General features: G+C 43.7%; 1 protein-coding gene across 7 annotated transcripts in view; it reads right to left on the minus strand.

Annotated features, from left to right (window-relative positions):
- Positions 1-16884, minus strand: part of CC2D2A (coiled-coil and C2 domain containing 2A) — a 121071-nt gene that overhangs the window by 34525 nt on the left and 69662 nt on the right. For 5 of the 7 annotated variants that reach the window (XM_066280077.1, XM_066280073.1, XM_066280075.1 and 2 more), the window contains 4 exons: positions 15038-15130; positions 12971-13062; positions 12012-12026; positions 8986-9153 (listed from right to left, as the gene is read on the minus strand). In XM_066280077.1, coding sequence (XP_066136174.1) covers positions 8986-9153; positions 12012-12026; positions 12971-13062; positions 15038-15130 — 368 coding nt within the window. The remainder of the gene's footprint in view (positions 1-8985; positions 9154-12011; positions 12027-12970; positions 13063-15037; positions 15131-16884) is intronic. The other 2 variants (XM_066280078.1, XM_066280076.1) reach the window with 1 other exon arrangement.

The raw sequence follows: 16884 nt of genomic DNA on the forward strand, positions 1-16884 counted from the left end.
TTGTGGGGTGTTTTACCCTTTTTTTTTTTCTTTTTACTCTTTATTAATTCTAATTAGTGCTATCAATAAGACCACCCTCAGATGCCGATAAGAAAGAGGAAATCGAATATTATGGATACAAAAGAAAGAGAGGTAACACAAATAGATGTGGAAAAATCTATGGAGAAAAGACTTAACATATTGGAAGCCTTGGAGCTAAATGACAGAGAATTTAAAATAGAAATCTTAAAAATACTCAGAGATATACAAGAAAACACAGGCAATATAGGGAGATCAGAAAACAACTCAATGAACACAAAGAATATATTACCAAGGAAATTGAAACTATAAAAACAAATCAAACAGAAATGAAAAACTCAATTCACGAGCTGAAAAACGAGGTAACAAGCTTAGCTAACAGAACAGCCCAGATTGAAGATAGGATTAGTGAAATAGAAGACAAACAACTTGAGGCACAACAGAGAGAAGAAGAAAGAGACTCAAAAATAATAAAAAATGAGAAAGCCCTACAGGAATTGTCTGACTCCATCAGAAAGAATAACATAAGAATAATAGGTATATCAGAGGGAGAAGAGAAAGAAAATGGAATGGAGAATATACTCAAACAAATAATAGACGAGAACTTCCCAAGCCTGTGGAAGGAACTAAAGCCTCAAATTCAAGAAGCAAACAGAACACCAAGTTTTCTTAACCCCAACAAACCCACTCCAAGGTACATCATAATAAAGATGACACAAACCAATGACAAAGAAAAAATTCTCAAGGCAGCCAGGGAAAAGAAGAGTACAACATATAAAGGAAGGCCTATTAGATTATCATCAGATTTCTCAGCAGAAACTCTACAAGCTAGAAGAGAGTGGACCCCAATATTTAAAGCCCTGAAAGAGAGGAACTTTCAGCCAAGAATACTATACCCATCAAAGCTATCCTTCAAGTATGAAGGAGATATAAAAACATTCACAAATACAGAAAAGATGAGAGAATTTATCAACAGAAAGCCCCCACTCCAGGAAATACTAAGGGGGGTTTTCCAACCAGATTCAAAGAACAAAAGAAAACAACACCACAAGTAACAGCTCCACCAAGAACACAATAAAACCAAACTTAAACTGTGACAACAAAGGAAAAAAAGGGGGGAGAGGATAGAGATTAACAGTAGCAAAGGATGATGAAGTGCAGAAATACTTATAAGATAGGGTACTACAATGAATATGGTAGGTACCCTTTTCATTACTTAATGGTAACCACCCTTAAAAAAACCACCACAAAAACACTTGACTTAAAAAAGGTAGCAACAGAGGAAAGAAGTATGGAACACAAACAAACAAAAACAAATGATAGAAAAACAAAAGAGAAGAATCAAACTAGATACAAAACTAACAGAAAGCAATTTATAAAATGGCAGTAGGGAACCCACAAGTGTCAATAATTACACTAAATGTAAATGGATTAAACTTACCAATAAAAAGACACAGAGTAGCAGAATGGATTAAAAAAGAAAATCCAACTATATGCTGCCTACAAGAAACACATCTAAGCAACAAGGATAAAAACAAATTCAAAGTGAAAGGCTGGAAAACAATACTCCAAGCAAACAACACCCAAAAAAAAGCAGGTGTAGCAATACTCATATCTAATAATGCTGACTACAAGACAGAAAAAGTACTCAGAGACAAAAATGGTCATTTCATAATGATTAAGGGGAAGTTGAATCAAGAAGACATAACAATCCTTAATATATATGCACCAAACCAAGGAGCACCAAAATATATAAGACAGCTACTTATTGACCTTAAAACAAAAACTAACAAAAATACAATCATACTTGGAGACCTCAATACACCGCTGACGGTTCTAGATCGGTCATCCAAACAGAGAATCAATAAAGATATAGTGGCCTTAAACGAAATACTAGAACACCTGGATATGATAGACATCTACAGGACACTTCATCCCAAAGCGACAGAGTATACATTTTTCTCTAGTGTACATGGAACATTCTCAAGAATTGACCATATGTTGGGCTACAAAGACAATATCAGCAAATTTAGAAAAATTGAAATTGTACCAAGCATATTTTCTGATCATAAAGCCTTGAAACTAGAATTCAACTGCAAAAAAGAGGGGGAAAAACCCACAAAAATGTGGAAACTAAACAACATACTTCTAAAAAATGAATGGGTCAAAGAAGAAATAAGCGCAGAAATCAAAAGATAGATACAGACAAATGAAAATGAAAATACGACATATCAGAATCTCTGGGATGCAGCAAAAGCAGTAATAAGAGGAAAGTTCATATCACTTCAGGCCTATATGAACAAACAAGAGAGAGCCGAAGTAAACCACTTAACTTCACACCTTAAGGAACTAGAAAAAGAAGAACAAAGACAACCCAAAACCAGCCGAAGAAAGGAGATAATAAAAATCAGAGCAGAAATAAATGAAATAGAGAACAGAAAAACTATAGAAAAAATCAATAAAACAAGGAGCTGGTTCTTTGAAAAGATCAACAAAATTGACAAACCCTTGGCAAGACTCACCAAGGAAAAAAGACACAGGACTCAAATAAATAAAATCCAAAATGAAAGAGGAGAGATCACCACAGACATCATAGAAATACAAAGAATTATTGTAGAATACTATGAAAAATTATATGCCACCAAATACAACAATCTAGAAGAAATGGATAAATTCCTAGAACAATACAACCTTCCTAGACTGAGTCATGAAGAAGCAGAAAGCCTAAACAGACCAATCAGCAGGGAGGAAATAGAAAAAACTATTAAAAATCTCCCCAAAAATAAAAGTCCAGGCCCAGACGGTTATACTAGTGAATTCTATCAAACATTCAAAGAAGACTTGGTTCCTATTCTACTCAAAGTCTTCCAAAAAATTGAAGAAGAAGCAATACTTCCAAACACATTTTATGAGGCCAACATAACCCTCATACCAAAACCTGGCAAGGATGGCACAAAGAAAGAAAACTACAGACCAATATCTCTAATGAATACAGATGCTAAAATACTAAACAAAATACTGGCAAACCGAATACAACAACATATTAAAAAAATAATACATCATGATCAAGTGGGATTCATCCCAGAATCTCAAGGATGGTTCAACATACGCAAAACGGTTAACGTAATACACCATATCAACAAAACAAAGAACAAAAACCACATGATCTTATCAATAGATGCAGAAAAGGCTTTTGATAAAATACAACACAATTTTATGTTTAAGACTCTCAACAAAATGGGTATAGAAGGAAAATATCTCAACATGATAAAGGCCATATATGATAAACCATCAGCAAACATCCTATTAAACGGCATAAAACTGAGGACTTTCTGCCTTAAGTCAGGAACAAGACAGGGTTGTCCACTCTCTCCACTCTTATTCAACGTGGTGCTAGAAGTTCTGGCCAGAGCAATCAGACAAGACAAAGAAATAAAAGGCATCCATATCGGAAAAGAAGAAGTAAAGCTATCACTTTTTGCTGATGATATGATCCTATACATCGAAAACCCGAAGGACTCCACAAAAAGATTATTAGAAACAATAAACCAATACAGTAAGGTCGCAGGATACAAAATTAACATACAAAAGTCCATAGCCTTTCTATATGCCAACAATGAAATATTAGAAAACGAACTCAAAAAAATAATCCCCTTCACGATTGCAACAAAAAAAAATAAAATACCTAGGAATAAACATAACAAAGAACGTAAAGGACCTATATAATGAAAATTACAAAGCATTGTTAAGGGAAATCGAAAAAGATACAATGAGATGGAAAAATATTCCTTGTTCTTGGATAGGGAGAATAAATATAATCAAAATGGCCATATTACCCAAAGCAATATACAAATTTAATGCAATTCCCATCAAAATCCCTATGAGATTTTTTAAAGAAATGGAACAAAAAATCATCAGATTTATATGGAACTATAAAGAACCCCGAATAGCCAAAACAATCCTAAGGAAAAAGAATGAAGCTGGGGGCATTACAATACCTGACTTTAAACTATATTATAGGGCCACGATAATCAAAACAGCATAGTATTGGCAAAAAAATAGACACTCAGACCAATGGAACAGAATAGAAAGCCCAGAAATAAAACCACATATATATGGTCAAATAATCTTTGATAAAGGGGCCAACAACACACAATGGAGAAAAGAAAGCCTCTTCAACAAATGGTGTTGGGAAAACTGGAAAGCAACATGCAAAAGAATGAAACTCGACTACAGCCTGTCCCCGTGTACTAAAATTAATTCAAAATGGATCAAAGACCTAAATATAAGACCTGAAACAATAAAGTACATAGAAGAAGACATAGGTACTAAAATCATGGACCTGGGTTTTAAAGAACATTTTATGAACTTGACTCCAATGGCAAGAGAAGTGAAGGCAAAGATAAATGAATGGGACTACATCAAAATTAAAAGTTTTTGCTCAGCAAGAGAAACTGATATCAAAATAAACAGACAGCCAACTATATGGGAACTGATATTTTCAAACGACAGCTCAGATAAGGGCCTAATATCCAAAATTTACAAAGAACTCATAAAACTCAACAACAAACAAACAAGCAATCCAATAAAAAAATGGGAAGAGGACATGAACAGACACTTCTCCCAGGAAGAGATACAAATGGCCAACAGATATATGAAAAGATGCTCAGCTTCATTAGTTATTAGAGAAATGCAAATCAAAACTACAATGAGATACCACCTCACTCCTGTTAGATTAGCTATTATCAACAAGACGGGTAATAGCAAATGTTGGAGAGGCTGTGGAGAAAAAGGAACCCTCATTCACTGTTGGTGGGACTGTAAAGTAGTACAACCATTATGGAAGAAAGTATGGTGGTTCCTCAAAAAACTGAAAATAGAACTACCTTATGACCCAGCAATCCCTCTACTGGGTATATACCCCAAAACCTCAGAAACATTGATACGTGAAGACACATGTAGCCCCATGTTCATTGCAGCACTGTTCACAGTGGCCAAGACATGGAAACAACCAAAAAGCCCTTCAATAGAAGACTGGATAAAGAAGATGTGGCACATATACACTATGGAATACTACTCAGCCATAAGAAATGATGACATCAGATCATTTACAGCAAAATGGTGGGATCTTGATAACATTATAAGGAGTGAAATAAGCAAATCAGAAAAAAACAAGAACTACATGATTCCATACATTGGTGGAACATAAAAATGAGACTAAGAGACATGGACAAGAGTGTGGTGGTTACCAAGGGTGGGGGGGGAGGGAGGACATAGGAGGGAGGGAGAGAGTTAGGGGGAGGGGGAGGGGCACAGAGAACTAGATAGAGGGTGACGGAGGACAATCTGACTTTGGGCGAGGGGTTTGCAACATAATTTGATGACAAAATAACCTAGACATGTTTTCTTTGAATATATGTACCCTGATTTATTAATGTCATCCCATTACCATTAATAAAAATTTATTAAAAAAAAAAAATTAAAAAAAAAAAAAAAAAAAAAGAAAACATACATGATGGGGAAAGTCTGACTAGATATGGAGCAAACGGTTTTCCCAAAGAGGTATGTATGGCTCTGGTGGCTATGGGGACAGACACTCCCTCTGAGCTTGTGGACCCTTCGGAAGGTTTCTAGCATGCTCTGGTCATGCCCCTCCACCCAGCGAGCGCTACACTCCTGTCCCAGACCCACCTGTATGGTTAGGAATGGAGGACAGAGTCTCCTCCTCTCTCTCTCCTAGGAGGGGCCTGAGTGAGAACGTGCCTATTCCCCACAAATGAGCCTCAGTCCCTCCCAGATAGCAGAATCCTAAACTTCCTGGCCAGCCTGCCTTGTCTCGGTCTAACACCTCTACTACCATATTTTCTTTGAACCTGCATTCTCCAGGAACCTTGAGCTACAAATCGCAGGTAAACATCCCTCTGGGCCCCCCAAGCCTCGCTGGGAAATGGGGGTCCAGGATTCCTAACTTGAGTTAGGATTCACGGGTCTTGACTTCTTTCAAAGAGCTGTTCTTTGTTTGTTTTGTGTTTTAAGATTTTATTCATTGGTTTTTAGAGAGAGGAGAGGGGGCGGTGGAGGTGCATGAAGCATCAGCTCATAGTAGTTGCTTCTTGTATGTGTTTGACCGGGCAAGCCTACGGTTTTGAACCGGTGACCTCAGTCCTCCAGGTCGACGCTTTATCCACTGCGCCACCACAGGCCAGGCAAGAGCTGCTGTTCTTCGAGGAAAAAATAAAGGTCCTCTCCAGAGAGCCTCTCCTAGGTACCTTCCCCTCCTGTTCCTTGGCTATCTGTTCTGAACTTTATGGTTTACCCCACATCCCACATCCATTACTGGACAGGGTTGTCTGTTTCTGTCAGACGCCTTACCTTCCCACAGATGGGCATGTCAGATACATGATGAGACGGTAAAAGCAGAATATTTTAACACAACAGCTGCCAGAGGAAACCACCAACTCCATTCTTACACAAGCATTTGGTAAGCACTGTACACTAGGCCAGTGGTTCTCAGACTCTTTGAAGTCGGGGCGCATTTAAAATCCTACAAATAATTGTAGGTGCACTATATACAAATTTCTGAGAAATATGTTATAATAATTAAGTCAAATATTAAAGAAAAAATATATAAAGTCCTAGCGTGCTTTTATGGTAATCAAATGAAATAAATATGACAAAATTAAATTTATTCTGACATTAAAAAACATTTTTTATGTTACATTTTTTGAGTTATGCTTTTTAGAATTCGTAAAAGAGAAGGGTTAAAAAATTTAAAAAAAACGACAAAAAATTATCTTTTTATATATGTAGATAATTTTTAGTAAGATTTAATAAATTCAGCAGGTCCTGGCAAAATTGTGTTAAGTTTGTTCATTATTGTGTTTACGAGAAACATGAGCCTGATGTGTCCTAGTGATTTCTTCAATGTTTGGGCATTTATTTGAAAGGCAAACTCTCATTTCCTCGTCAATACATTGTAGAATTTCTCTCTTTTTACTCTTAATTGTGTTGAGTGCAGAAAACCCCCACCATACATATCATCTTAGCTTTACACCAAACAAAGGATAGAAGAAACTTGCCTCCAGTCTTTCCGGGGAACATGGGGGGTAGTGTAAACAATCCAGCACCACAGCTTAACAGCCTTTTGCAACCTAATCAGGCAAGTGAGGTGGGGTGTTGGGCAGACTTTCAGCTTACAGCCAATTCCCCACACCTCTGTCCCCCAAAAATCTAAACTCCAAAACCCCTGTTGGTGTTTTGGTCCCCAACAGGCACATAGTTCTCTAGAATACCATGGGGCACACCTGGAAATCTTCTAGGGCGCACCAGTGTGCCCCGGCGCACACTTTGAGAACCACTGCTCTAGGCCCTGTGGTCTGGGGTGCCTAAGACAAATAAGACACCTTCCAGCTCAGATGAGGGTAGAAGGCAGACATGTAAACAAATAGTCACAGCACAGCGGGATGCATGCTAGACTGGACGGACGAGCACGGGCCATCAGGGTACAGAGGGAGAGCTGAGAGACTCTCGTTAGCTGGAGGCCAGGGTAGCGGACTTGGGCAGGCTTAGTCCAGCTGACATATGAGCCGTCTTGATGAGGCTTCCCTAAAATACGTCACACACAGGATCTGCTGTGCTTCCCCGTATTATTGGAATTAAATTGTTTAAGACTTAAAAAAAATCAGTAGAGACCAAAAATAAGACAAATACTTGAATATTTTTAAGAAAAAAAAGAACAAGAACAACAACAGCAAAAAAAAACTGTTTCACTCCACAGCAGAGCTCTGATCAAGCAGGGTGCACGGGCTGGGCTGTGGCTCAAGGAGGCCGTGCTCTGGCATCGAAAAGTGGGCATTCATTGGTGGGAAAGGTGGGAACGGCTGGCGATGGTCAGGTGTTCTGTAGCGGGGAGCGGGGAGGAATTAGTAAAACAAAAATCAGGGAGAATAGTGGGCCGAGAGGAGGGGAGAAGGAAGTTGAAGGGAAAAGCCCGTGGAGGAAAGATGGTGCCCCAGGCTCGCCTGGCACTCATCCAGGGCCAGGTGACCTCGGACAAGCCGCTCCTACTTCCTTCACTTCCATTTCCCTTTTGTGAAGGGAGGCAGTGAGGGCCCTGAGAAGCTGATGGGAGAAGACATAGGGAAGTGCCCGGCAGGGCACCTAGAATGTGGTGAGCGTGAAAGGCGTGCTAACTCTCCTCATTACACCAGCAAGGACACCAGCGAGAAGTTTCAGTTCTCAGTTCCCCCGGCTCTGTTCTCTCAAGGGACAAGAAACTCAGGCCCACTTCCCCCATGGCTGAGAGAGTCCCCTTTGCCCCCGGGGTAGTGAGATGTAGCAGAAATAGCATTTCTCTGAGCAGATAAAAGGGAAGTCACCTCTTTATGCTCACAGCAGGCAGGTGTCAGAACCGAGGACGTACACCTTTTGGGTTTCTGCCCAGCTCACACCCACGTCTCTGAGAACTGTTTCCTAACTTTCCAAGACTCGTCCTGGGTACCCTGTCTCCCTGGCTGTGGGTGATTTGACCACGGATCAACACCTGACCCAACTTAGGACGCTTGAGTTCGCCCCGGAGGAGCTGATGCTTGGTGGGTGATACCCAGGCTGGGAGGACCACTTCCATCACAGGGAGAAGGAAACAAACCCAGAGAGGGAAGCGAGCAGGAGAGACAGTGGGGCCTGAGAAGAACCATTCCGTTCTCTACAGTCTACCGTGCAGTTCAGCTGTCCTCTCGTGCTTGAGTTCATGAGACAGTCCCAGTAATCCCTTCTTGAGCCCAAGTTGACTGAGTTAATTCTATTACTTGCAGCCAATGGGGCTCTGACATCGGCAAGAACACCCCGACCTCACAGAATAACGCTATGTTAAAAGCAGGGGTGGACGTGCTCTGGAGAGGTGATGGACGTGGCCGGGATCCTGCCCAGTCCGCCCTTTTGTGGGCGGGGCTGCCGGAGGGCTCTCACCTTGCTGTGGGCTTCCGCACTGGAATGTCGTAAGCCCGGATAATGTTCACCAGCAGCTTGATGTCACCATCGGACAGGTTCTGGGCGGTCACCTTCTTCCGACCTTTCCTCCTCGGCCTCAAGGGTCGCTTTTGTTCTGCCAGCTTGAAGAGGCTTAGGCCCAAAATACTAACGATTACAGAACAGGATTAGAACTCTAAGGAAAAGAAAGATCTGGAAAGTCGTGAGACAGTTTCTCCAGCTCTGCCCCTACGGTCCCTGACAGGCCCCTGAAAAACTCTCTTTTTAAAGAGGGTGGAAATCATCAAGAAATTCTCCTAAGATGGGAGCAATCCTTCTGTGCGGATTATTAAAATTTATGGTGGCTGTTACTGATCGGAGACTCACAGGGGGTTCTGGCCCCCCCGCACCTCTGCCTTGCTTTCTGCCTTGCTCAGCCAGCCCCTCAAACCAGCCCCGGCTCTCCTGTCTGCCTTGGCCCGTCCCTGCACAGAGCGCCTTTGTCCACGCGGTTTACCTGCCCATCAGGGCGGGATCTCGGTTCCCAGGCCCAAGCACACGAGCCAGAGGCCCTGCCCCCCGGCCCCCCGACACTTGTGAGCTTGCCTCTCCTGGCAGTTGACTGACTATATCCCTTTCCAGTAATCACTTCCTGGGCAACCCTGCTTTCTGGCATTAGACGAGATTGGTGTGAACCCTGGCTCCCCTCTTTGACCTTGAGCAAATGATTTCACCTTTTTAAGCCTCTGTTTTATCATCTGTAAAATGGGGCTCACAGCTCCCTCTGGGGCTGTGGAGAGGATTAAGTGAGGAAGTGCATGCAAAGCACCGGCCTCACTGATGTGAATGGTAAGTGCTGGGTGCTGACATTGAGCATGGTGCCAGCAATCCTGCAGGAGGAGGAGGGAAGAGGAGGGAGGAAGAAGAGGAGGAGGAGGAGGAGGAAGAGGAGGGAGGGAGAGGAGGAGGAGGAGGGAAGAGGAGGAGGAGGAAGGAAGAGGAAGAGGAAGAGGAGGGAGGGAGAGGAGGGAGGAGGAGGAGGAGGGGGGAGGAGGGAGGAAGAGGAGGGAGGAAGAGGAAGAGGAGGGAGGAAGAAGAGAAGGAGGGAAGAGGAGGAGGAGGAGGAGGGAGGAAGAAGAGGGAGGAAGAGGAGGAGGGAGGAGGAGGAGGAAGAGGGAGGAGGAGGAGGGAAGAGGAGGAGGAAGAGGAGGGAGGAAGAAGAAGGAGGAAGAGGAGGAGGAGGAGGGAAGAGGAGGAGGAAGAGGAGGGAGGGAGAGGAGGGAGGAAGAGGAGGAGGAGGAAGGAGGAGGAGGAGGAGGGAAGAGGAGGAGGAAGAGGAGGGAGGGAGAGGAGGGAGGAAGAGGAGGAGGAGGAAGGAGGAGGAGGAGGAGAAGAAGGAGGGAGGAGGAGAGAGGAGGAGGATGGAGGAGGAAGGAGTAGGAGGAAGGAGGAGGAAGAGGAGGAGAAGAAGGAGAGAGGAGGAGGATGGAGGAGGAGAAAAAGGAGGGAGGAGGAAGAGGAGGAGGAGGAGGATCTGGAGGAAGGGCGGGGGAGGTGGAGTGGGAGGATCTCGGGTCTCCCCACCTCTCCCTGAGATGATGTCAAATGACCCCTTCCTGAAGGATGAGGGCAGTACGTCAGTGACTTGGGGGAAAAAGGGACACGGAGCAAATGAGTAAATTCTGGCACTGAGACGAAACAGAGAGCCAGGTGTGACTTTGAATCTGGAAGCTGACAGGACCGACTGCGCCAGACCGCAGGGAACAGAGCGCGGAGAGGAGGGCCTTGGGCGACGGCGCTCACGCCTCTCGGCTTCCCTGCAGTGCCCGGGGCCCTCTGCCCAGGGGCAGGCCGGCTGTTGCGGGGGTGACAGCTGCCAAGGGACGGTCCCTCCGAGCCCAGAACAGCGACCACGCATCAGCAACCTGCTGAATGCAGCAGAACGCCAGGTGCCTTACATGCAATACCGCTCACCCTCGCAGGTGCAACGGCTCCCCCAGGGTTCACAGGAAGAAACAGGAGGCTCTGAGCGGTGGTAAGATTTGCTGAAGGCTCCCGAATAGGGGCGGAGGAGCTGGGGTTCACACTCAGGTCACTCCAACCTCACTGCCCACCTTCTTTAGTATTTACCTGTATTTATTTGTTCACCCATTTAACAACAAGGATAAGCCTATTACATGTTACCATAGTGCAAAACTATGAAGACTAACTCTCCTCTCCAAGACAAAGGTGAGGAGAGGAGACGTTATATTACAGGTGGGCATGCTAATCCACACTTTATTATTTTAGATTTATCTGCATTGAGATGTAATTGAATATAGCATTGTGTATGTCTAAGGTGTTCGACACGTGGGTCTGATGCATTCCTATAATGTGATCACCACCATGACATTAGCTGATACGGCTATCATGTTAATAATTATCGTTCCTTTCTCATGGTGAGAAGAGTTAAGATCTGGGCCGAGTAACTCTGAAGTTTATAACAGCGTTGCTGACCATAGTCACTATGCTCTGCGTTAGGTCTCCAGGTACTTAATTATCTACCAGTTACAAATCTGTCCCCATAAATAACATCTCCCCGATTCCTTTACCCACCCACCCCCAGCCCCTGGCAATCACCGTCTACTCTAACTGTTCCTATCAGTCTGGCTTTTCAGAGTCCACGTGAGTGAAACCATATGGTACTTGTCTTTCTCTGACTTATCTCATGTAGCAAAATGCTCTCCAGGACCACCCATGTTGTCACATGACAGCACATCCTCTTCAGCACTCTACCAGGGCACCTACCGAACCGAAACTGGGGACCCAAGAGAGACCTCTGCCAGGGGGCCCTAACCCGACACATCCCTGCCTCTGTGAATGCTGCCTCCCACCCCCACCCCCCACCCCCCACCCCCGAGAGGGCTCCTCTCAAAGACTTTAGAGCCGTCAGCATGGGGACATCCTGGTGTCTGGGACCATCAAATACAGAAACATCTTAGTTTAAAGCCAAAGACAAATTGAAATGAAAAGAAGAAAGAACATACCCCGAGCCTTCAGAACTTAATGCAGAAAGTAAAGCAGAAAAAAAGAAAAAGAAAGAAAAGAAATGGAAAAAACAGCATGAAAAATCAGCATCTATGCTAAGCATGGTTTTCATGACTGAACCGAACATGCAATGACTAGACTCTGGGCCCGGAGTAAAGAGAAGGGGCTTGCGTGAAACCGTGTGGGCACAGCCTCCCTTCTACACGGACGGAGGCGAATTCAAGGTCAGGGGCTGCCGTGGGCAGCACGGTGTTGTGTCTCCTCCCCACCTTGATGGTGGAGGGGAAACACATGCGTACGAAATACCCTTTTTAGGAGATTCAATTGCAGAAAGGGTCACGACATTACGGGGCTGCACAAGACCACCAGGAAAAAAAGCTCACTTTTATTTTTTACGCGTCCACCCTGAGTGGGGACAATTTGGAGATTTTTCTAAATGACAGGAAGACAGTCAAGCACATATGGTCAATTCCCAACTTCTATGTAAATATCCCTTTTTCTCCTGGCTGCCTTTGCGCCTTTCCAAACACAGCAGCTCTCTCCTCCCAGCTGTGGCGCTGGGACCAGGACTCCCCTGTCACCCAGACTTCCATGGGCGAGTTCTCAGCCACCCCCACGGGCCCGTGATGGGCGTGTAGGGGCAGGTCCGGCACTGGGAGGTGACGAGGGCAGGAGGAGTGTGTGCAGGAGGGAAATGCTGTCTCATATGGAGTGCAATGTGAAAGTGGCAAAGGCTGGAGGAGCTGGCATGGCAGGCGTGGGAGGTGCGACGGGTCAAACAGAGACCCCTCCCCGAGTGTCATCGTTGGGCATTAATCAGGTTTTACCAGTTTCTAGCATGATTTGTGGTGCGAATGCATACCATGCAATGACAAGCATCGTATGGTTACGTGAGGCTTTTAAAATATAATGCAATAAAAATAATTTCTAGAAGAAGTAACAGAAGATTTGTTCTTACCTGATATTGGGGACTTCTTCTTCGACTACCAGATCCGCAAGAAGAAAATGGTGTTTTGCAATCAGGAAACGATTTAACACTGATTCTCTAACCTGGTGAGAGAAAGAGGTTCTGTTTAAAATGTCCTTGCCTTTTTATTCTGTTCATATTATCTTTAGCTCTGCAAAAACTCTTTAGTTTGATATAGTCCCATTTGTTTATCCTGTCCTTTATTTCACTTGCCCGTGGAGATAATCAGCAAATATATTGCTGCGATAGATGTCGGTGAGCTTACCGCCTATGTTTTCTTCTAAGATGCTTATGGTTTCATGACTTACATTTAAGACCTTTATCCATTTTGAGTTTATTTTTGTGCATGGTGTAAATTGGTGGTCTAGTTTCATTTTTTTTGCAGGTAGCTGTCCAGTTTTCCCAACACCATTTGTTTTTTGTTTTTTTATTTATTTATTCATTTTAGAGAGGAGAGGGAGAGACAGGAGAGACAGAGAGAGAGAAGGGGGGAGGAGCAGGAAGCATCAACTCCCATATGTGCCCTGACGAGGCAAGCCCAGGGTTTCAAACCAGCGACCTCAGCATTTCCAGGTCGACGCTCCATCCACTGCGCCACCACAGGTCAGGCTCCCAACACCATTTGTTAAAGAGACTGCCTTTACTCCATTGTATGCTCTTATTTCCTTTGTCAAATATCAATTGTCCATAAAGGTGTGGGTTTATTTCTGGGTTCTCTGTTCTGTTCCATTGATCTATATGCCTGTTCTTATGCCAGTACCAAGTGTCTGACAGTGGATTAGTGGATTAAAAAGCTGTGGTACATATATATAATGGAATGCTATGGGGCCATGAAAAAGAAGGAAATCACCTTTTGCAACAATATGGAGGGATCTGGAAACTATTACGTTAAGTGAAATAAGCCAGGCAGAGAAAGAAAAATATCATATGACCTCGCTCATTTGAGGAATCCAAGGAACAATGTGAACTGAGAAATGGAATTAAACCTGAAGGGAAGGGGGAGGGAGCTGTTGGGAGGGGGGTAAAGAAGATGTTGAGGGGAATATGGGGGAGGGGCGATGCTTTTGGGGAGACACTAGAATTTATGTAAACACAATAAATAAATAAATACATAAATTAATTAATTAATTAAAAAAACTAAAATGTTCTTGTGCTGTGTGACCTTTAGAGTTCACTCCCTTGGCTTCTTCATGTCTTCACCCCAAGGTCACGTCAGTGAAGCCCCACCCGGCCACCTTTGCTTCTCTCTGCAGCTCTGACCTCTGCTTCCTGCAAATCACCCAGCTTTGCTCACTACACTAGTAAAAGCTCCTAAGGCAGGTCTCTGTTTTGTTCACTGCTACATTCTCGGAACCTGGAGAAGGTCCCGACACACAAACAAAAGCCTGCTGAATGAATGAATGAATGAATGAACAAAAAATTGGACCAGTATCAAAGCACATGCAACTCAGAAGTCTGATTCTATTCAGACTGGTTTACTTCCTAATTCTCCTGTAAACAGAGGACCTCTTAAACGTCATACGTTGATTCTTTTATATGTGAGCCACAGGGTAGGTCAATTGGATGGGAAAAATGTACTGTAGTGTACTGTAGTCACTGTAGTATTTCTTTCTTTTTTTTTTTTACTGTAGTATTTCTTATAAGTTAAATTGATTAAAGAAAGGGAGAAAGGGAGGAAGAGACGGGGAACAAAATAACCCAAAACATTTCAACTTTCTAGTGCCTAAGGCAGTTAGTAAGTCATTTATAAAACTTCTATTTTATTGCAAAGATAGTATTGCAAAGTTCATTACAAAAAGAATTCAAATATTGAGTCCCTTATAATCAAACCCCACTTAAGATAGCCACTGACAATAAACTGAGAGACATCCCAATGTTTTCATAAGTTCAAAAGATGAAGAGAACTGTTAATCAATTTCTTACCTGTAATCATAAGAAAATAAGCCTCCAGGGGTTAAGTATCACATAGATATTTAAAAGAATAGAGACCTCCCACCTCCTATCTCAGGATGCTGGTTATTTTCCCTCATAAGGACGGTTAGAAATGGTTTTCCTTACCTGCTGGAGGTACTTGGCTACTGTGGCCCTGTGGCTTTCTAGGTGGTCCTTGGTCTCTATGACATTTCTGTCTTGTAACCGTTTCTCATAGTCCTAAAGATGAAAGAGGAATAATTTTATGATTTTAAAGTATTGGTACTCTTTCATGCTCTTCTTGAGATGAGAGAATTTATCACCATGTGATTTAAGTTCATAAATTAAGGCTCTAAATGTTTCTTCCACCTTCCTTTGAACTTGTGGTTCAGAATCAGTCTTTGATGCGGTATCCAAGATTCGGAGTCAGCTGGCCGATGCCTTATAAGTAGAGGAGGAAGCTGCAATTATCATCTGAAATGAGCACGAGGGATGAAATAGAGGCCAGCCACACAGGTAACGGTCGCTGCAGTTCAAGGCACAAAGCTCACCCAGCAACTCAGCCCAAGCCCATGCTTAACGTTTGCCTGCTTCTATTTTAAGTACAGCCCTTACAAAATATTCAATAGCAAACGGCATCTGAGTGCAGCTGACTAGGTCACCAACCTGGAGGAAGGCCATGGGGACCTTGGCTTTGTCTGCTTAGGCCACTGCGTTTTCCTCTCTTTCCCATCAGTACCATTGCACACGGGCCCCGGGGAGCTGTCATCTCCTACCTCCGTCCTTCCCTGGCCACACTGAATGCTCAAGGGCGGGCTCTACCCCACACTGTGTGACTCAAGAGTGGGTCCCAAGATTTTTAAACTTAAGACAAGAGGACACCCCTCTCCCCTGTGGCAGAAACTACTAGATGTGAACTCAGGTGATGTTGGGGACCATGTGGCTAAGAAGAGAAAATACATTTACAATGGAGGAGAGTGAAGCCACCACAGCAAGGGACGCCCAGAGAGGACAGGGTGGGGTTCTGATGGCATGCAGGCCTCAGTGACACCCAGATCTGGGTGTCAGTGAGGCACAGCTAAACTCCTGCTGTTCATACGTCTTTAGATATTGAACCCTATTTTGAGATTTTGTTATTCAATAAACTCCCTTTGGTGCCTGAGCAAGTATAATTTTCTTTTTATAATCACAATCACAAGTCCAAATGATACAAACAAGAAGCAAGCAGAGCTTCTGCAGGAAGAGTCATACTGGTACTAATAATTTCTAACGGGCTCTGGCCTTACTTACCTCATCACACACAGACCTGCCTGTCTGGATGCACTGGCCTGCCCACCCACGCTGGCCCATCGCCTGTACGCCTGCACAGATCCTGCCCTGACGCTCCTCTGATCGCGCCTGGCCCACCCAGACCCTGTGCCCTTGCTGCCCTGGCCCAGGGTGCCCAGCCCTGCTCCCCGCTTCCTTTCTGCAACCCCCAACCCCCATTTGAGGCTGCCCAAATCCTACCCATCGGTTTTCCCACAGTGCCCACCACTGGGCTTTGTGCCTAGCTTATTGGATTAAAATGACACTGAATGAAAGAAAGTATGGTGGTTCCTCAAAAAACTGAAAATAGAACTACCTTATGACCCAGCAATCCCTCTACTGGGTATATACCCCCAAAACTCAGAAACATTGATACGTAAAGACACATGCAGTCCCATGTTTATTGCAGCATTGTTCACAGTGGCCAGGACATGGAAACAACCAAAAAGCCCGTCAATAGATGACTGGATAAAGAAGATGTGGCACATATACACTATGGAATACTACTCAGCCATAAGAAATGATGACATCGGATCATTTACAGCAAAATGGTGGGATCTTGATAACATTATACGAAGTGAAATAAGTAAATCAGAAAAAACCAGGAACTGCATTATTCCATACGTAGGTGGGACATAAAAGTGAGACTAAGAGACATTGATAAGAGTGTGGTGGTTACGGGGGGA

The sequence above is a fragment of the Saccopteryx bilineata genome, chromosome 5 (assembly GCF_036850765.1).
Source record: "Saccopteryx bilineata isolate mSacBil1 chromosome 5, mSacBil1_pri_phased_curated, whole genome shotgun sequence".
NCBI classification, from domain to species: domain Eukaryota; kingdom Metazoa; phylum Chordata; class Mammalia; order Chiroptera; family Emballonuridae; genus Saccopteryx; species Saccopteryx bilineata.